Source organism: Cloeon dipterum, chromosome 2 (assembly GCF_949628265.1).
Source record: "Cloeon dipterum chromosome 2, ieCloDipt1.1, whole genome shotgun sequence".
NCBI classification, from domain to species: Eukaryota; Metazoa; Arthropoda; class Insecta; order Ephemeroptera; family Baetidae; genus Cloeon; species Cloeon dipterum.
This window is the reverse complement of record NC_088787.1, coordinates 28,664,446-28,686,199: the sequence shown is the minus strand read 5'-3', so window position 1 is coordinate 28,686,199 and position 21,754 is coordinate 28,664,446. Positions and strand designations below refer to the sequence as shown.

General features: G+C 40.3%; 1 protein-coding gene across 2 annotated transcripts in view; it reads left to right on the top strand.

The window, feature by feature from the left end:
• The first annotated feature begins 790 nt into the window (after positions 1-790).
• Positions 791-21,754, top strand: part of LOC135936202 (lachesin-like) — a 92,517-nt gene continuing 71,553 nt past the window's right edge. For both annotated transcript variants that reach the window (XM_065478944.1, XM_065478943.1), the window contains exon 1: positions 791-1,091. In XM_065478944.1, coding sequence (XP_065335016.1) covers positions 1,016-1,091 — 76 coding nt within the window. In that variant the 5' untranslated portion in view covers positions 791-1,015. The remainder of the gene's footprint in view (positions 1,092-21,754) is intronic.

The window sequence follows — 21,754 nt, the reverse complement described above, 5'->3', positions numbered from 1 at the left end:
AGGAATATTACATGGCAGCTGCTCGTGCCGAGATACGATACGCTATCCCACGCATACAGACTATAAACAAATATATAATGCGACACCACAGCAAGCAATACAAGTGCTTCGACTAAACCCTGCCCTCTCCCAGTTCACACCTTGTCGCCAGGATCGCCTTTCAATGTCAATAACAAACTAATCGTACTACTTAACGGTATTTTAAAATAATTGCAGTTATATCATTATTGGTGGTATTTTCGTCGAAATATATTGGGTTGCTTGATTGGTCAAACCCACAGTGGGTGGTCCCATATCATTTTCTATTAGAATTTTCCCGCAAATTGGTGTTGCCAAATGTGAGAAGAAATAATTGGTGCCTTCTATGGTTAAAATTTTAAAATAAATCTTGAAAAACAATCATGCGAGATCAATGACGACAGATGATAGCCAGATAATATTCCAAATTTGACTTGGAAATAAATATTCTTTAATAGAGAAATATTGTAAGTTTTTTATTCTTTTGTCAATTTGCAATCCATGTCATCGCGAATTAAACATATTTTGTCGAGAAATACATGTTTACCGCACAAAAAATACGTTTTTTCCTTAAATTAATAAGCTAAATTTGTGTAGATGAAATCCACATTTTGGGCAGGAGCAATAACAACGTTGGGCCACAAAGAGAAGGAAAAAATGGTGCAACAAGAGCGAGCAAGAAGGCCAGAGGGCGGTTCGCAGCCGGGCGAGGGTGTCTGGCCGTGTTGGGGGCGCAGCGCTGGCGCACAACGCGGGCAGGTAGGCCGCAAAGGAGCAGCTCGCTCAGCAGTCGCACCACAGCCGCCGAAGTGGACGCACGCACGCAACCCTCGCCTGCCCAGACGACGACGCCGACGACGAGTGAACGACCCACACGCCGCCACCCCTCGCTCCAATACCGGACGATGAGACTGTGAAGACGCGAGAAATACGCACTCGAGTTTTCACATTGAAGCACACTTTTTGTCGACGATTCGAGCAGGACTGACGAGCAGTAATGCTGCTAATTAAATTCCTCTGGTCCGTGGGCCCGGTGGTGCTGCTGACCATCGACACCGCTCTCGCCTACCAAGGTAAGAACCTGAGATTGTTCTTTCATTCGTTGCCTTTGGCGTGGAAACTGGATATCGAACTATATTGCGAGAGAAACAGTGTAATACGAGAGTTCCCCAGCAATTAGTGGAGAGGAGTTGCCTCAATAGCAGACGAGTGAGTCGGAAACCTAAATCAAAAGCGCATTCTTCAGCTATAGTGTCAAGCAATTTCAGAATTCTGAACCGCAAGGTTTTTAGTGTCTGCGATCATATTATTACTATCTATGGTCACGCCAAATTTATGATTTTTACATGTTTTGTAAGCATCTGCACATTTTGCTCAGTGTTATTCTTAAACTTAAGCAGACTCTGAGCAAAAAAGGATTAAATTTTCATTGCAAATGTTAAGTACGTTTTTGTGATGTATCCAAATTTAGTGGCTTTAACAAAATTTGTGCATTCTGGAAAATCTTTATTATCTTAAAAATGCTGATATGCAACTCAGTGGACAAAACAAGTGCAATTTTTATTTTTAAAAAGTACCCCTTCTGCGGCTAAAACGTGCATTAAAAAATCTGTTGTTTTTATTTTACTTAACGAATACAACACTTTTGGGAAAGCAAAATCGTCATGCATGGTAATTATCATTTTGCGTTTTTTTCCATGAATTTTAACTTGCTTATTTGTTCATATGAGTTTATGTAATATCCTCATCGAACAGAATGTTAAAATTTCGGTTTATTCAAATATAAATCGGATGACATTTTTTACACAGCCCTAATGAAAAAATGAAAAAAATTTACTGCAAGACTTTTGCGAAATGCCGAAGAAACCCTTTGTACTGCAATAGTAAAAGGGCTCAAGGCTAACTTTTAATATTACCTTAATGATCATGAATACTTGTTAAAATACGAAAGGAAGTTCCAATTTTCAATAATATAATTGCAGGAATAAAATTATTGAGGATATATTAATTGCAACAGATAATATCTCTACAGTTGGAGGTCCCCTAGCAGCGACATATTTGACGTGAAGTGATTAGCAAAAAGTTCGGGTTCGTGAGAGGAAAACCCTCACGAACACTTGCTCACTTTCCACTTTTCGAGTGGATTTTCTTTTCTTTGGTCTCTGATCCCCATGAGAGGGAAGAGCTGCAGGACAAATTATCGCCGCAGGTCGGAAGAGCAATGAAGTGACACGCAGTTCTTGCCACGTCCACTGCGAGAGAGAAAGAGAGAGAGAGAGATTTTATAGTTGAACTATATGGTCGCTTTTGTCTTGCCCTTTGTCACAAATAATGATTTCCATGCCACGGGCACTCCATTATATTTATTCCTTCATCACCTGTTGAAAATTTAATATTAACCTCGTGTGAAGCAGAGGGGTATAAAAGCAGCCGCCCCTGTGTGCATAAAACACAGCAGCAGCAGCAGGTACGAGGACGCGTCGAGTTGTAAAACTTTTTATACTTTTTCCTCTCTCTTTCTCGCATTTATTCCGAATGTGTGGCTGGGGAAAATCAATGTAGTGGAAAATTGTGACGAGCAAGAACGCTCAAAAAGCTGTTAATGCCTTTTGCACGCATGCTGTTTTTAATTTTTCTCTACGCACGCAAATGTATCAGGAAATTCAAAAAGAGTTATGCTTACAAAAGCAATGGAAGTTTATGCGTGAATATCCATTTGATGTGGGTTGTTCATTTTTCGTCCATACTCTAATTATTGTTTCTAAACTGTGTGCTCAGTATACAAAAATACCCATAGGGTATTTCCATCCTCCTCTTTATCGAATGTTGTTTGTCATTAAAATTTTATTATTTTTGGACATCGGTCTGCCAACGGGCAATTTCTGTTGCAAGTTTATCGTACATTTAATCATTATGTAATATCGGTGAATTTTTTTATAAAATATAATTATAATTTTCAATATATAAGGAGGTAATTGTGTCGCATCAGACTTGGACGTCAATGAAATTCATAAATCATTGTTCATCTTGGTGCACGCACAATTTTATTTATCATCGTGTGCGCTTGGAAAAAAGCTCAAACAAACGTGGGCGGTGGAAAATAATAGTGCTTGTTCGGAAGTGGTCGTGCAAATTTATCAGAGGGGAGAAAGCAGGGCGGCCGGCAGAAAGAGTGTTTGAATTGGCCGTGTGCGCAGGAATTGGGTGCAAACGCGTCAGAAAGTGCGAGATTGTGGCCGCTGTTTTGCATTATTCGGCCGTGAGTTATGGCCGAGCGAAAATTTGTAGTTCTGGGGACAATGGCGTGCATTTGCAGTGCTAAGTACGTGAGTTATTATCGCACTGCCGCCGCCCGGCGTCGACACAAAACATTTTTGCACACAACACAGTCCGTTTGTACGCGACAAAGGGCGGAGAAAGAAAACGGGACGCTTTCGCAGAACTCGCGCGTGGCCAGAGTGCTGCTGGAAAAATTAATTAATGGAACAAGAGAGCGGCACACGCACGCCAAATAAACAGGTCCATAAAAGCCAAGGCCCATTCAGCGACGTGCTTATTATTATTATTATTCTCGCATGCCGAAAGAGCTTTTGTGCGGCTAAATAAAACACACATACTAAGGTACAATAAAGCATAAAGTTTCAGGGTGGGAGAGGGTGTGAGCGAGCCGGTGGACCGCATTCAAAGCGCCGCTCTCACTCAGCAGCACACCGGTTTTTATGATTATTTCATTTATTCCCGGCGCGCAGAGGTTGAACAACAGGCTACGCGGCCAATTTATTTTCTGCCCTGCGCAAAATCCGGTGCTGTAAATTTCGTTGGCTGAAAAATGCATGCTTATGCCTAATGGGTCCTGAAATATAAAACGTTTCGCAACACGAATAACTGGCGGAGATTTATACTCCGAGTTTCTGCAAACGAAATTAATCATCGGCGGCGCTGCAGAAAGTTTGTAAACACGAGTTTGCTTAGGTTTGCAATTAAAATTCTACACCCCAGATTTTTTCACTTGCATTCTTCCAAGGCCGATTACTGTAAGGGCCAGCCATCAGAGTGGTTTACGACCTTCAAAATTCTTTTAGCGCGTGTTGCGTGGTTCCACAGCAGGAAAGAGAGCGTAAGCCCAAAAAGGAACACGCATTGCTACTGTAAACAAAACAATAAACCAGGGAATAACAAATAAAATGGGGAAAGTAAAAACAGGGTGACGCCAAGTGGTCGGATTCGATTTCTAACACAACACACTAGGGACCAGCTCCTGCTGACCAAGAAATCCAATTTGCAAGGTCGAATCAGTGCCTTTTAATCATTGATGAAAAGCAGCCAAAGTTTTCCGATTTAATTAGGCTGGCGTGGTGCGAGTGTATTTTGCTGCGTGTTGCAGCGGATAATTAATTCAAAATAGCCGTGTGGGTCGTGGGCAATAAAAAAGGCTCGGCCCGCCACAACAGAGCCGCCAAAGTGCAGAACAGCGGCTCTCAGCCAACACTCGTTCCGTTCGCCTGAGCAGGAAAGGAAAACGGCCGGAAGCTTGCTCTAAACTCGCGCACCGTACCATTCAATATTCATTCACTCGCGTGTGTGTGTACGTACGCTGGGTGGAGCCCTCGCACAAGGTCGTGTCGCAGATAGCCGCCGTGATTGAATAACAGGCGCAATAATTAATGTGTGCTATTACGACTAATAGCGGTGCTAAGCCTCTATTTAAAGGGTTGAAAACGGGAAATGGCATAATTCAAGGATTTATTTTCGGCATTTATCTTATGTATTTTATCAAACTAATTATTGTCTGCTATGACACACTTCACTTTCTTTATTACATTTAACAAGAGAGCGGAAATTATTTAATAATGCTTGATGTTTAAATTTGAAGATTTATTTTTGCTTTGGAAGTTGCATGCACAAAAAAAAATTCTAAAATGGCTCCTACCTCCCACCATAGAATTAGCAGCAGGAAATTTTGAGACGTTTTTTTCACATAATTTTCTATTTTATACATTTTGAACATAATTTTCTTTAATAGAAAAACACTCCGAACTTTGCCACAAAATACGTTTCGATTGGGTTACTGCCTTCACTTATAACAAAAAGGTTCACGGATTTTGCCGGATTGTAGACTCCCTATGTGTATTCCAATTTTTCTTGTTTCAATTTAGTGACAAATTTACAGAATTTGGTTTGTGGCCATTTTCTGTGGTGAAGAGTTAACAAAATGCATTGACTTTTAAAAGATGGCTACTTAAAATTTGTATTATTAAGTATTACGATTTCCATAAAATAATCTTGCAGCCAACCAAATAGTTGGATTGTTTGGCGAGCTGCTTTCTGCAAACACCGATCGAGCGTCCAGTGCTTGTGCCCGTGAAATGCAGAGGCGAGCCGCGTGCAATATTTCAGGAAGGCGGTGCTTCTTATTGGCCGGCCTGAGACAGGTCGAGCAGAAATAAGAGCCCAATAACAATTTAAGCCTGACAGCCTAAATCGAAGTGAATTCAAGCCTTTATAATGCGCCACCGAATGAAAGAAAAAGAGGCTGGAAGGAGAAAATCCTCTTTCTCGCGCGTGCACACGGCTCACCAGCTCGATTCGATCGGGTTTATAAGAAAAAGAAGAAGACACAATTGTGACATTGATTCTAATGCCTTCATCCGACCGATATAAATACAAATGGCCGTATGGAATTCGCGGGCGGGTGTCGGCCGGGTTGCGGCAGCACGCATGATTTGAATTCCGCCCCCGCGCAACCATAGCCCTCTCTCTCGATTGATGCCGCTTGGGCACGCACAAATTCGGCCTCTGCTAGACATTTCGCACGCTCCCTAAACATCTGGCTCATCCTCTGGGAACGTGATTTTGGCCAGTAAGAATTCGGCCAGCACGTGGCTGCTCGGAACATTGCATTTCACTCTTTTGGCAACCAAGCAAAACCAGTGGGCCGAGAAGAAATTCTATTTACACGTATTTGGCCTCAGGTTTTATGTAGCGAATCATCCAACCTCGCAGGTAAAACGACGGAAATGAGAAATTTGAACGTTGATCTTTATTTTCTAAATGCAGTTTGTACGTTTGAATGGAACGGATATTTGTTTTCATCAAATATCGCCAAGCTTAAAATCATAAATAATAAACAATGAGCATATGAGTCAGTATGGATTAAATCCAATTAAAATAATGTTGGAACTGGGAGGTGAAAATAGGAATAATTTAGAATTATCACGAACAATTGTTGTTCCATAACATCGGCAGAATTCTTTACTTCCAAATTTTAACTCTTTTCAGCCGCAGAAAAATATTGATTTGCATAAAAAGTGAGCAAAAATATAAAACAGAGAGAAAGTGATAATCTAACCTTCCCTTCTCGTGAAAAATCTCTCTCTTTACGAAATTTCAGAAGCATAAAAGATATTGATTGCAACACATTGATTAAAAAGTTTTTACAAAAACGCAAGAATTTGAAATTCTGCTTTCTAATTTATATGAAAAATCTAGAGAGAGTTAAAATTTATACCAAATTACCGAATTTTTTAATTTTAAATTCAATGAAACATGAGGGAGAACAAACAAATTTGCTGAACAGTACTGATGTTGTTTTGAAAATAGCAATTATTGGGCTATTTCCACTAATACTTTTGAATACATTGTTTTATTGCATCGAGAAACAACGAGGCAAGTTCTCCCACGAAACAAGTTGCAACAGCATGCGAGGGCAATCGCAATCATAATAATGTTCTCTTCAAACGGACAGATGATCGGCTGCGAGCAAGCGAATGAATGGACAAGTTGCATGCACGATAGTGTCTTATATTCGCCCCCTTTATTTCCCGGTGCGCGCTATCATTCGCTCCCATTGTGCTCGCTTGATGGTAATAGAGAAGTCGCTCGATAGAAAGGCTGCCGTAATGTCGAATTATTCTCGTAACTCGACTTTTTATTACTGCGGCAGTGATACGCGCACTCAGGCATCCACGCCGGCAGGTAGAGCTGCAATATTCATGATATTGGTTCATCTTTTATTGCTCATTCGTGTAGTACAAACCGTATTACTCCGTCGTTTCTTACTCCGACGCAGCACTTGCACACTGAGAGCTGCGAGAAAAGCTCCTTGTGCGTACTTAGCTGACTAGTTCTGCAAGTGTCACCCGCCCGTTTCCTTTAGCCAACCGAGCCAGCCAGACAGACGAAGGCAATTTTTGCTTGTCTAGCGCCAGAGAGCACGACATTTTCATAGCAGCCTGCTGCCAGCAGAGCGCTATTTTTATGGCACTGCATTTAAATCCGTCAGCCATTTCAGCCAAAGACAAGGCGGGTGAAGCGTTATTTTATTTATATTCCAGAGCAGCTAAGTAGAGAGCAAAAGATATTTTCGAACATTACCTTTTCATAGGAAAATCTTATTTTTTTATGATAATCGTATAATGTTAAGGTGATTTTGCTAAACACCTTAACTAGTTATGGGCTTTCAATGGGATCTTGCGACAGGACAGCAATGGACACAATTTGGCAATGTTTCGCTCATGCGTGTTGCTAATATAATTAATTGTTATTGAAATCTTCCAACGCTTCATATATCTACAATAAACGATCATCCAATCAGGATGAAACAACTTTTAACCAATTTCTAGAACAATATTAATCGGCTGTCGTGATTATTCGCTTGATTTTGGTCCCTTTCATTGCAATTTTTCCAGCGGTGTGCGGCTTATTAGATACCTTTTGCGAATCCCACCCGAAATTCATGTTGACTAAAAATAAAAAAATTCAAAAATATACGTCCATGTTAGAGGTAGAGGTCTCTGACATTAGTAAGCAAACTTTGAAGCAGATTCATTAAAACATCCTGAATTTTACAGATTCAGTGAAGCAATGACGAAAAATATAAAAATGGCTCAGACACAATAGGACATTCAATTTAGATTGATGTAAATGATGCAATTTTCCGTTTGCCTGTGACAATTTTCTGGTTTAAGTGTGGCAAAAAAAGGCAATTTTTCATTGAAAATTCGAATCTGGCAAACATATTGGTCAGTATTGGTTTTGTTATAGTCAGGGAGCAATCGTTCTGGTCGGCAGAATTCGTGCAGACCAATCAGCCGATTTAACCCGTCGAGCGAATTTCAAAACCAAAATCACGTGTGTCACCCGATACAAATTTTGGTGCAATCGGAACGACCACGGGCGTTTGACTGATGAAACTCGTGGGCGCATGATCGCATTTTCCAATTAAAACAACACGTCGGCAGTAGTCGTTGGGAGGAAAAAAGGGAAAAGGGGCGATTCAGACAGAATCGTGTAAACACAGCAAATCAGAGGCCTGCAGCATCATACGGCTGTTTTATTTTGGCCCCAAAACAACGCTTTTCCATTACGAACGTGCCCTTCTATAGACTGATGTGTATAATGTATACATACGAACAAGTAACAACGGTCCGCGCCTTGTTATATTGAATATAACTCGTGAGCAATGTGAATGCAAATAAGCATTTCTAAAGGTGCTCTAAGAACACAATGAGAGATGCGTGCAACCCTTCCAGTCGGTGTCGAGACGAGAGATTTTGTGTTTCAACGCTTTCATCATAGATGAATAGAATGTCGTTGGTAAAATCATTTATTTGTTTGTCTCTATCGTGTTCTGTGAAAATGATATCCAATTATATATATAGATATTTGTTTTCAATTATCAATTTCAAAACGTATGACAGGTTATTCACAAAAGCGCCCAACTCACAATACCTTAAATGAAATTAGTAGACCCAAAATAAAGTCATTTAATTATTATGTATATGTCTGGTGTACACCTTTGGTGTCTAATAATAATTTCATTCAGAATGAAGTTAAAAGATAGATTGTGTTTCCTTTGTAAACACAAATTTTACTCTTCCCAAGAGTATTTCTCCTTTGTTTATAACTTATGACATTGTTGTATGTTTATTTTTCTTTTGTATTTTGTGTCTGTGATTTGCAATCAGATGGAACATATTGTAAGAAGATCATCACCTGAATGTATTACAATGCTGAAAGTCAAATTAAATTAAATGAATTGAATGAATGAATTTATTACACTCAATTATGCGTGCAACATAATCCTACACAATCTCCATTTACAAATATCTTGGGGTTCATAATGATACGTCTGATTGCAGCAGAACAAAATAGTGATATCCATGGCATGCAAATCGAGTTAATACATGTCTATCCTCAAAATTTGGTCCCCTCCAATTCCCATTTGACATTGTTTCTGTCTCGTAAAATTCATCACAAATCAAAAGTCTATTTTTAAACTTTGCATCACAAAACTTCTTATAATTAAGTATCAGTCTCAGGGAGATCAAATTTCACTTTTAGATCACTAACATAAAAGTTCAAGTCTTTGGCAGCTAGTTCATATACATAACGCGATCTATTGTAATTAGAGATCCCCAGCACTTTATTTAAATATCGTGTCTTTCAAAGTTTCAAAACATTTATGATTTTTTGCCTTTACTATCGGCTACCCCACGAAGGTGCAGCAACGAATCGTCAGTCTTAAAAAAGTTTCTCTTAAAATAAAATACTCAAATTTCAGTATCATATTTAAAGCACGATTGCACACTTTCAATTAACCGCTGCTGCTGTAAGCACGATTCTTGAAAAAGAGGAAGGAAGGAAATTAACAAAATATCCTCCTAATGCATTTTATGTCGTCCCAAAATGCACTTTAAAGAATAGGTTAATATTTTATTACGTTGAGGCTTCTCAACATTAGGGACAACTTTAGAGTCACATATCTCTTTGCAAGGTCTCTAGCGCTTTTACAGGAAGACAAATAACTCACCTTCTGCTTCTCTCTCTCTCTCTCTCTCTCTCTCTCTCTCTCTGCAGCCTTCCTTCCGCGAGTTCACTATCCACTCTGTTATGCAGATTTTAATTGCATGAGATGTGAGTGTGTATGTGTGCATTATGTATTATTAAGCAGGTGGTGTAAGTGAAATTCTCGACAGACACGCACGCCCGCGCCAAAAGTCTCTCTCGAGGCGCATATCATGTGAATTTGTGCGGCTCGTTTTCACCTTTGCAGCTCGCTCTCCACGCAACAATGCAGCACCAGAGCTTAATTTCTTTATTAGCATGCGTTTAGCGTGCAGCTCTTTTGGAATCGGATTACTGCGGGTCAACGCTTATCGACACTTTCCATCGCCACGCTTGCAAAAATCATGATTCTCGTTGTCGAAGCCTTTGTGAGTTATGTGGAACGATATGAGCTTTGTTGTACAATGCACACTCTCGCGTTTGCTTCAAATATAGGAGGGAAAAGAAAAATCGCGTTTTATGTTATAGCTTATCTTGATTGAAAATTTACAAAGAGTTGCGTGAATCGTATAAGGCTGAAAAATAAAAATTGCAGTATGAAATTGAAAAGACTGATTAGAATCTTTCAGCCCAAAGTTTATTTCAGGGTGTGAATTAATTGTCTCTGGTAGACAACAACATTTGTTATGAGCATCGACATAAAAAGATTCACTCTATTTATAATGTAAATTTTGATTTTCCTTGAAAGGTCAAAATTATTTTGGGAAAATTATGCTGCGTCCAGAGGAAATTGACGGCTGGTGAAGGTGAATAGAATTAAAGTTAGTTGAAATAAATAAAAAAAATGAACTATCAGGGATTTACTCAGAAGTGCTGCCTAAAAATGTTTGTTTTTCAATTTATTCCGTGAATCAAATAATCAAGTAAGGATGAGGTTCAATAATTGTCAATTAATTACCGCATTCTCATGACATGGATTTAAATGAAAATATTTACTGGTCAACATATCATTGCAATTTAAAAATTAAAAATTCTGAAAAAATATGAAGAGAGTAAGAGAGAGGAATAAATCCTTTTGACTAACAACCCCATTAATCGCTGCGCTTTTTGCGCTCCCCTTCTCTTCATTTTTAATGAAAACACAAATCTTGATTAAAATGAAGATTTTTTTGTGAAATGTAGGCTGGCGTCACCAGCAGAGTGGTGAGAAAACCGCAAAGTACGTTTGAAATTTCCGCTCGGGCGTGCTGCACCGGAGCGAGAAAATCCACTCGTTAGTCGGAATTTTGCGGGCGCCCCCACGGTTTTGTGTGTCCCAAGGGCGAGCGGGTGGCCGGGCAGGACGGGCGGGGATGGCCCGGGAGAGCTCTCTAAATGCAAACCTGCACACAACAAAGTGCACGGGCAGAGCGAGACAGAGACGCGTACAAAGCAAAACGATCGTCTATTATACATGCACACACAGACACAGCGACGAGAGAGAGAGAGAGAGAGCCCTTTCATCCCTTCACGAGAGGAAACGCAAATCAAAAGCAGAGGTGAAATTAAAGGCCAACTTAAACTAATGCTAGCTCATAATTACAAGTGAATAATAATTAATACGATTGCACGTGCATCACAGCCTCCCAGTGTTGCGAATTCTGTCTTTGTGCCGTAAAGGTATAGTCGTGCGGCGGCTGACTTATTATGCCAGAACGTGTAATTGCGTTATTGAGTTGGATGGAAAGCATTCGGAACTTCTTGGTTTCGCTCGCTCGCGATTGAATAATTGATTGCAGCGAGTCGTGTGATCGCTGTGCGGCGCAAATTGTATTTGCTCTTTGAGCAATTCTCTCTGCGCTTCGACTTTTGATGAGAAAATTTATTCCTGGTTCTCTCTAACCAGTTTAATTGTCAAGCGTTCCATGATATGAGCCGAGTTATTGCTTGTTCTACAGGGAATATGCTTGTTTACCAGGGAGTCGATGCTTATTTTTCACTCAATTCCAACTGAGTGAGTGGGGCCTATGTAAACTACATTTTGTTTGATATTTACACAGTTTCTGTTTATTTACTTCGGCGAAGAATATCTATCGCTATCAATTTGAGCATTTAGATTTTTGATGACATTTGATTATGGATAAAAATTTTAAGTACATAAGTTTAAAAATGATTAAAAAATATCAAGGAAAGCACTTAGTGTTTTTTAAACAGCAAACTTACTTAACATACTTACAGACAAAATTTATTTTGATTGAGGAGCCTTTATAATAAGCAGTGCTATATTTGTAACGGAGGAGGCAATGCTTTGTGAAAAGATCGATGGTTCCGATTATTTGGCATGGTGCGTAGGCATACTTTTTCTCCTCCGCTTTTTCACAAAAATTATCACCGTTAGCGCTCAAGCGACAGCATTAATAAAGAAATTTCCTGCCTCGGTACCTTCTCGTGCGAGAATGGGCAGGAAAAGGAAAAAATCGGTATTGCGCTTGGCTGTGATCGAGCGTCGCTTCCAGGGGACCACCCACCCACCCAGCGCCGAAAGCGGCGGAAGAGATAATGATAATCTTTAAATACGTGCTGCTGCTGCAGCAATGGAGCCTGCAGGCAGCCGCGTGTAAGCTCTGAAATAAATTAAAATCCTTCTCTGGCGTGAGGCATTAGCGAATCAATTATAACCACGGCGATCGATTGCTCCTTATGAATAATTAAATGAAAACACCGGATGAAAGCATGTGTGAGTGAACGTCGACCATCCAAACCCAATTTTCAAAGGGCAGTGCCAAAAGAATAAAGGGCTGGATATTTCAAGCGTGTGAATTAATAAAAGCATAAGGGCTTACTCAATAATTCAAGTATTTTCCTGATATTTTTCGCCAACAGGTGATTCTGTGAATTTGTATTCAATAACAGTCCAGAATATTTAGGTTGCTGAAAATCACCTTTTAATATAGGATGGTGGTTTTTTAAAAGGTAAATCTTCCTTTTTAATGAAAATATGTACCAAAATAGCACTGAATCCGTAAAGGAGGGTGAAGTCCCACTTTTCTCTGCACAAGTTGGCGCGTACCGCTCCTCTTTTAGTCCTCTGGTCCAACTGAATCAAATTTTTTAAGAAAGAAATATATCTTTGAGGAGTTTTGAGCCTAATTCAAAACTTCCGCACTCGGATGTTGGCTATTCGTCTAGAACTAACCGTGTTAAGCCATTTTTGCACAACGTAACATTCAGGAAATTCCTCACAAATGAAGCCTTATCTTGAGAGGTGATGGAAGCTATCATTCAGCACTGCCCCTAATGCATCCCTTCAGCAGGCTCTCTCACCAAATGAGGCTCACTCTCTCAAGTTAATCTGCCGGTGCATGAGAGGCAAAATAAGAGATCAGGTACCCGGCCGTGGGTGGATTAGTGCTCTCTCGCTCGCTCGCTGGCTCGCCTGCCTCGCTTTGAGCCGGCCTGGATAAAAGAACAAAGTGGGAGAGCTGGCTTGCAACAACATCTCCTCAAAACAGGAAGGAAGCAGCCACTCAAAGCGCTCGCTTTCTACTTTGCTCAGTTGGCCGGGATAAAAAAAGCCCAAAGAAGATATTCTTGTTTCTGTCGGACGGCGAGCGGAAAATTGCGCGCACACAGAAAATGTATTTATTGCATCCGCTAAGCGTGCAGACACACGACTCGCAGCACAGCAATAAAACGCGGATGAGAAGACGCAAAACAAATATTTTTTACACCGTGAGATCGACTCCACGCAAAGTGAATACGCGGAATTGTGCCGCGCGCAGCAGCTGCAACGCTAAAAGGGTGCCTGCGATTGCACCCTTTCACGTAAAGCAATTTTCCGGGAATCATCACTCTGCACTGCCTCCCTTTTCAAAGGCTTTTGTTCTTCTTGCCACTCGCATAAACCTCCTTGGGTATAGGGTAATTATATAGAAAAACGAAAAGTTAAGCCTATGCAACCTGCATTTTACAGCTGCTGTGCTAATTGCATACCCTTCAAAAGGCCAACCGAAATACTCATAAGAGTCAAACAGCAACTTTACTATTAGATTGATACGCTTGCGTGCATTCAAATTGGCTTATGCATGAAATTAATTATATTTCAAAATGTGTCAGAACCTTTACAAATAGTAATAATTTTGATTTTGAATAATTTTATTGCTCAAAATTTCATCATTTTGCAACAATTAATACGGTTGTGATTATTCCCCGGTAATAATTCTTCTTAACCAAAATCATATTCAAACTGAATTTATTTTGACTGGATATGGCAATACATGGGGCAAAATAGCCCTGCAGAACCATAATAAAAATTACTTTGAAAATAAATGAAGCCATAAAATCAGAATTTGCTTCCTTTCAATAAAGCGGTAAATACTTAAAAGCGTAAAAATTGAATCACTACCTCCTTACAAGGAGCAGGATTGAACGTATGAAGAGTGGTTTTTAAAATATTATTTACTCTGGGCCGTCTATTTCCTACAACGACAAAAAAATATTGGAGAGACCGAAAAATCTTCACTCACTCTCAAGAAAATCGTTTCCTGTTGCAAAAATCGCTCACGAATACAGTAATTTTTATGATCATAAAACTATTTTCAACACAATCATTAAAAGTGAATTAACCAACAATACTCATAGAGTACAACTAATTCGGTGATTGCCTAGAGCACAATATACCGCTCACACGACACGGATACACCTTTTTTTTATTTTTGCGGGGCGCTGCGTTCGTACATTATTAATCGGTGGGTCGGTGACCAAAAAAATCCTGACTCATTCGGCGGTCCTGCGTCGTCGGGCAGCCGGCAGCAAAACACAAACCTGGCTGCGTCCCTTTTTGTCCAGCGGAGCTGGGGGGCGCGGGGGGTGCGACGGAGCCCGACGCGAGAGAAGGGGGTGAAAAAGCTGCCACAATGCCGCAGAATGTTATGAACAGCGGCTGAGGCTGCTTCTGTGTGTCATCCATAAATAATGAAGCGACGCAGGCAAGGCTGGCTGGCGAGAAAGCGTTCGCCCGCCCGCCTGCTTGCTTTCCCGCCCGCGCACTTGCTCCCTCGCTCGCTCGTCTGCTCTCAGGTAGGTTTATTAGGCCGAAACAGGTGTGTGTTGCTCGGCGAGCTAATGCCGGGCCGAGGAGTGGCGCCGCTCGAGGCATCTTGCTCTATTTGCCGCTATTACAATATTATGGCAGCCCTTTCCTGCGCTTCTCATTTCCTAAAGCAAACCGCCCCGCTCGCTTGCCTCGGTAAACAAGCTGCAATTTGTTGCCCTCCGAATATAGAACGGTCTGAAACCGCATAATGGATGGAACGCGTGCACTCGTTCTGATTAAATGAGTGCGTTTTCCGCTGCTGCAGAGGGGTGAAAGGTGAGCGGCGCTCAGTGTCGCCGATTCCGTGGGGCAATTTCCCTGATATGTAGGCCCGAGTCGCTTCGCTGCTGCTCTCTTTCGCACACGCGAGCCATGCGGCTTTGATCTGCCTTGTTAATTAAATTTGCCCTCTCCATCTATGCAGTTCTATGGTTTTTGAAAAGGGGTCCCGGCCATGACTCTCATTTGCCAGATGCAAAGATAGACATGGATATTAAATTTTTCTAAAATATCCTAACGAGGTCCTTTTCCTCACGTTGAGTTGAAATTCTGGAAATTAAATATTTTTGTTCAAAAATGTTTCTATTCTTGAAATAAGGCGTCGCATAGAAGCAGAAACTGGTCAGTTTAATAAAAAAAACTTAGCTTCTAGGAAAATGTCCGGAATTTCAATTCAACATGGATATTATATCTTGAGACACCAAACTATTGGACTAAAAGCTGGAATTTAAGATATCATTCCCCTTTCATTCGTGGTAAAACCCGTAAATACAAGCATTTATAGATATTTTTTATTTAATGAAATCTCCTTTAATCAATAAATAATGCTAGCAGCTGAAGAAATTTGATAAAGGCTATCGTATCGCTTTACATCTTTCCTTAAAAAGTATCTTGGTAGCAACAAGATTGTATGGCATAGTTCGAGTCCATTGGCACCCTGCAAGAAACTCTTATTTATTTTGTTGTACGCAGTTGTAAATATTTTTTTCGTCATGAGTAATACATTGCTGATCTCACCAGAAGAAATCTAAATCGTCTTGAAAAGTTTAAACTTAAATGTTCATTGTAAATAAAAAATATCTCATTGCCGCATCTATTTTCATAGATTTCTCAGAAGCCTTCGATCGACATCTTTTTAAACTCGTGCTAATAGTTTTTCAGCTTAGAATAACAGTGTAAAACACACAAATTCATATTATTGATTTTTCTTTTTTTGTAGTCCATTCGTTTTTTGTTTGTTTTGTTTGTTTTGAAAATATTGTGTATATACCTGTTATGTATATATGAACAGGTTTATTACGTCATTGAAAACAATCTACAAGTAAAAAATCGGCAACATAAAATGTTCCTCTCTAAAAGCTTCAGTTGTTGACTTTTCGAGCTACGCACATTGCACCTTTTTACAAATCGAGTGCTGACGCAACCGTTTCACCCGAAATTGACTCTGCTGAGCTGACAAACAACAATTTTAGCAATTTTACAACCAGCATTATGCGAGGTTCATCACCTGAAAAACGGGGTGGCAATTTAAACGTTCGAGATTAGTATTCATTGGCTGGTGGAAAAATAAAAAAGGCACTACTGGCGAGTTATAAGCCACGCATCACCATGAATTCGCGGGTGCCACCATCAATTTGCATGCATTGCCAAAACAAACAAACCAGCGGCGGCACTCACTCACCGCAGCACAATAGCAGCATTTAACGCCTTCCTTCCTGAATAAAACGCCAACGCTGGATTTTAATTGCAGATCGATATGAATTCCAGCAATTAATTATTCAGACGAAACAAAGCGCAGGGGAGGGCGTGAGGAGGTCAAGTGTTTTGAGCGACCAAAATAATTGCTCGGCAATTCATTTCGCATGCTAAACACGCTCCACCAACAGCGAAATTATGAATTTGTTATATTGGAACTGGCAATTTGCGTTCAAGCCTTTCATGGTTTCCTTGTTTGTCTCATATAGACCCAAACAATGATTTGTAGAGAATGTTAGCTGTGTATTCCCCATATTTCGTTTAGTGTGAGGAAAACACGAATCACAATTAATTTAGGAATGAATTGTGTGTTGTGTCAGGGTTTTACCTGACGATATTACGATCGCATTAATAAATATTGTTGTGCACCGATATGTAATGATGACGTGAATTTTCGGGCGCCCACAGGGGAGAGCTGAGGGAGAAACTCAGGTATCAATAAAGGCACCGCAAGAGCCTCCCTCTCGCGAACACACAACTTGCTCGCACACACACGCACAAATATGCTTGCCTACTCGCGTCGCTGACAAGTGGAGGCACGGCGAGATCTCCACTTTTCCTCCTCCCTTTTGTTTGTCTCATATAGACCCAAACAATGATTTGTAGAGAATGTTAGCTGCGTATTCCCCGTATTCCGTTGATTGTGAGGAAAACACGAATCACAAATATCACAATTAATTTAGGAATGAATAGTGTGTTGAAAATGACCTTTTGTTTAAAATTTTGTTTTGTTCGTGATATGGTTGGGAATATAAGATGATTGGCAATTTAATTATGTGCACCGAATAAAGCAATTTTAAGAGTATTGACACTTTGAAGGTCATTCATTTACTCCTCGAGCGGTCATCACTCATCATGTAAAAATCGTCTTAAACAGTATTGAGAGTGCTCAAAGCCGCATTAAAAGACCGAAACAGTTTCAAAGGTCTTAATCACTTAAATATCATATATTTAATTTACTTGAAAAGGCATTTATTAAAGATTTTAGTGAAAACCATTTATTTTTATTCATTTTGACAGATTTAATTTTTTTTTAATCCTTCAAATAATCCAAGATTGAGAAATAGGAAGCTCTTTTACATTAACATAGAATTCATTTTTTCTAAATTTCCTCCTTTTTTCTATCTATCCCAACCTCCTGAAAACTTAAAATCACATATTATCTTAACTTAATCAAAAATAGGAAAAATAAATTATTTTGTTGAGTTTGATTTGCTGTTGGATATTTTAAGATATTATATTTTTTCTGATATTAAAGAAATCATTTTCATCATTTTCATCTCAGAAATTCAGGAAGGTCGTCAGAATATTTAATTAAAATGTCAATCTTTTGAATTGTTGGTAAACAATATTTTCAGTACCTAAAAATATGATTCTTTACTTTTGACAAAATCCTTCAAACAAGCTGAGCTAAATAGGCTAAAACAATTCAATTTGGTATCCAAACTCTCTAAATATTTGTTAAAATGGAACCTTAAATTATCAGTAAACAGCTGTCTTTTTTGGTGAAAGAATCGTCTAAAATAATCACCTCTAGTGATAACAAAACTCACTGACGAAATAAGCTTTTAGCAACCGATTGAATGTAAACAATATTAACTCTCAAGGGAGCAAAACGGCCAGTTAAACCAGCACTACAAAATCCAAATTTAAAGCTGATGTGTTATTTCAACTAGACCACGATTCGCAATTGACTAAGAAGGATCAGATGGCAAAGTGAAATTTAGACCCTTGCAGTGAATCAAGTGTGTCTCTCAAGGCATAACACAAACACACATTGGGTTCTGAGCTGAGTGAGAACTCGGGCAGATGCGCACACGACGTGCGGCGTGGCATAACAAAGGCGACGCGGCACAATCGCTGCGGGCGTGGGTATACGGCGCAAAAATGTTAATTTACATTAAATTTATCGCGTGCGCGAACTCTGCGGCGCTACCGTCCACTCTAGCGTGAACTAATGCAATGTTCTACTCGAGAAGCTGCCGCCGCCGGCAGCCGACGTCGTGGCAGAGAAAATTAAGGCCGCCCACGTTTTCCGAATCGTATGCATCAAATTTCATAGCGCGGTAGAGATCGCAGCCCAACTTTTTCCTGCCAGCAGCCGTGCTTTCCGCAAAAGTTAATTCAGATTTATATAATATTTCCAGCTGGGACCGCTGCTTTCTCAAATAAGATTATGGAAATATTTTTTTGTTTCATATTTCACAATAAAGTTGCCCTTGGTCCCTGGAGAGCGGCGGCGGCGAAAAGGGCCAGCTCTCGAATGCTTTTTTATCAACTCTCGCGTACTGCTGCACGGAAAAGTAAACATAACTCCCCTTTCGATTCGGCCAGACTTTTGTTTACCTTGAAATTTTGCTGCAATTGGACATGGGAAATAAGGCAAAAGGCTATTTTCTAAACATGCCGTGTACGTGTGCAGTTAGCACTTGGGATTTGCCCTTTCCATTTGGAGGTCTTCATTGCGCGCGCTTCTAATCCTCGAGAGAGAAAGACAGACCCTCTTTTCAATGTTCTCCGAGCAGCTGAATTCGCTCTCGCGCTCGCTGTTGCAGAAAGAAACACACACGCAGTACCGTGCGCGTACAGAGGGATGCTGATGGTGCGCCAAGCCCACCCATTGCCGTCGTCGAGATAAAAAGAGCCGCCCGTCGCCAGTGTGCGCGAGCGAGGGTGGCCACTGATGCAGGAACGGACTGCCAAGTGCACCATGGCACCAACGCCAAAGAAAACAAAAGCAGATTGTTCTTTTTGCGCGCGTATAAGCGGCTTCCGAGCAAAGCCAATTTTCCCTCCTCGTGCACCGTAGAGAGCGGATTTGATTCCTTGAAATTATGTTAACCAGGTTTTTCTTCCTTTGTTGCAGGTACTGTTGGCCAACCATTCTCAGCGGAAAGTTGCCAAATCGTAAATACAAACATACCAGATTGATGAAAACAATATTTAAAAAAATTTATCAACAGTCTAGAAGTGTTAAGTTTTATAATATATTAAATCTGCCAAGCGAGAGCTACAATCTTCCATTAGGTTTCATATTTATCTTCAAAAATGAAATTATGAATGATCAGCAGTATCATTCTAAGCTGCGAACGGACATTAGTTGGGTTAGAAATATTGAGATTGACTAATCTTCCTTGTGCGTAAGAGATCAAAGCCGTCTAAAATTATAAAAAACGTCTAAATAATTACCTGTGAATCATCCTCAACACAAAAAACGGCCGAATGAGTGTGTTTTTTCGATTCTAAAACGAATAATTGCTAGTAAAAATTACAATCGAAAAGATTTTATGATAAGAAACCCGTTAGATAAAATTGTAAATAAAAACGTCTAATCTGTCTAAATTAACATGAAACACCAGCCCAAGATCGTCTGAAATACCAACCTCTATTAGTATGTCACATTTTGCTTGCTTAAAGAAAACACAAACTAGAAATTCCTAATCACTCGTTATATTCCGAAAATATTAGAAACATTAAAACGAGTATATTGAATATATAATGATAAAGTATTGATGAATAAAATTTCTTCCAGAGGTAACTTCATTAGCAGTTGTTTTGCCAAATAAAGGATTGGGTTACATGTTTTGCAAAGAGCAATGATTTAACACCAGAGAGATGCTGGATCAATGAATCTAATTTTCTGATGTATATCAATATTGATCTCGCAAAATGCATACAAGCAGTCCGTCCCTGTTCACTTTGCAGCCAACCTTGGGTACAAAAACAACACACCACCACTACAAGCCGAATGCGCTCTCAGCCGCGCGTGCATGTGTGTGTGTATGCTCAGCATACTCACGGAGAGGAGGGTGCAATAAGACACAAAGGAAGAGGCCCCTTATTAACAATAATTCAGCATTTTTGAAAGGCTTCTCCCCCGTTCGCAGGGTCAATTGTCTTGTATGCGCGTATTTTGTTTCTGGCTGTTTCAGCGGAAAATTACCCTTGCTGCACGCCGCCCCCAGTACCTCCGCGCGCATTATCAAATTCGCCCGCGGGCAGGTATCAATTTCCGAGGGGTTCAGCGCTTGACGGGTTGCAAACTCGTGTGTAATGATGAATTAGTGCGAACACACACGCTCTCGAATTGCGGTTGGCGCACGTTTTCGGCAATTAATCGTTTTTCAGCCTTTGGAAACTGACTCGATGCTGTTTGTTGTTGGGCTGATTGTTTTGCGTTTCAGCCGGCATGGCGATAATTCTGGCGCCGGAGGCGTGAAATCGATCGAATCCATTTTTCTTCTTCTCTCGTCTGAATGCCGCTCGGGGCGAGCAATTTGTTTCGGTGAATGGATTTTCCCTGCTCTTTGTCTCTCACTCGAGTGCTTCGTTTCTCGTGTTAAAAAGGACCAAATCAGCAAAATCGCTGTTGGTGATTAAAAAGGACCTTTGCTATGCTCTTTGCGACTCGAGTTGAATCAATCTAGAGCTAATTAACGCGAAGAGGCACACCGTTGGCGAATGGATTGTCAAAAGGAAAATCTCTTTCAAAAAGCTCTATCCTTCATCTCACGAAAGGAGGAGTGAAATGAAGACGGTTCTTTGCGAAGGTGCTGAGACTTCAACAAGACTAAATTGAGAATAAATTTGATCAACAACAAAAATGCGCCATGCATGTTTTGGTAAAAAAATACTTCATTGAGTTTTGGACGTTTCCTAAGCATTTCTCATGCAGCAATCACGCATATTTCGCAGCCACGTTTCTATTAAAAAGGAAATTTATAGTCAGTGCTTCACATTTCGCAGCAGAGCACGATTTTCCCGAAAAAAAGCCCTAAGAGAGTTCCTTTATGCTGGAATACACTCAAGCACAGTCTCAAACGGCAGAGGCGCCGAAAATTTTCGCCGCGTTGAAAGAGAAATAGAGAATACACATCGCGCGCGCGGGAGGCAAAGAGGAAAGAAGAAGCTGGAAAAAGAAACACTATTCTCGGACGTGCACTTCATGAAAAGCTGGCTTTAAAGAGGCATAAAAATCAATTTCTTATCCAGCGGCAGCACCTCCATCCTGCCAGCGGCACTTAAAAACTCGGCCTAAAAAAGAGCATAGAAACGCGCAAGAGAGAGTAAGAAAGTTTGCACACGGCACAAGTGAGAGGGAAAGCTGATAGACAGAGATAT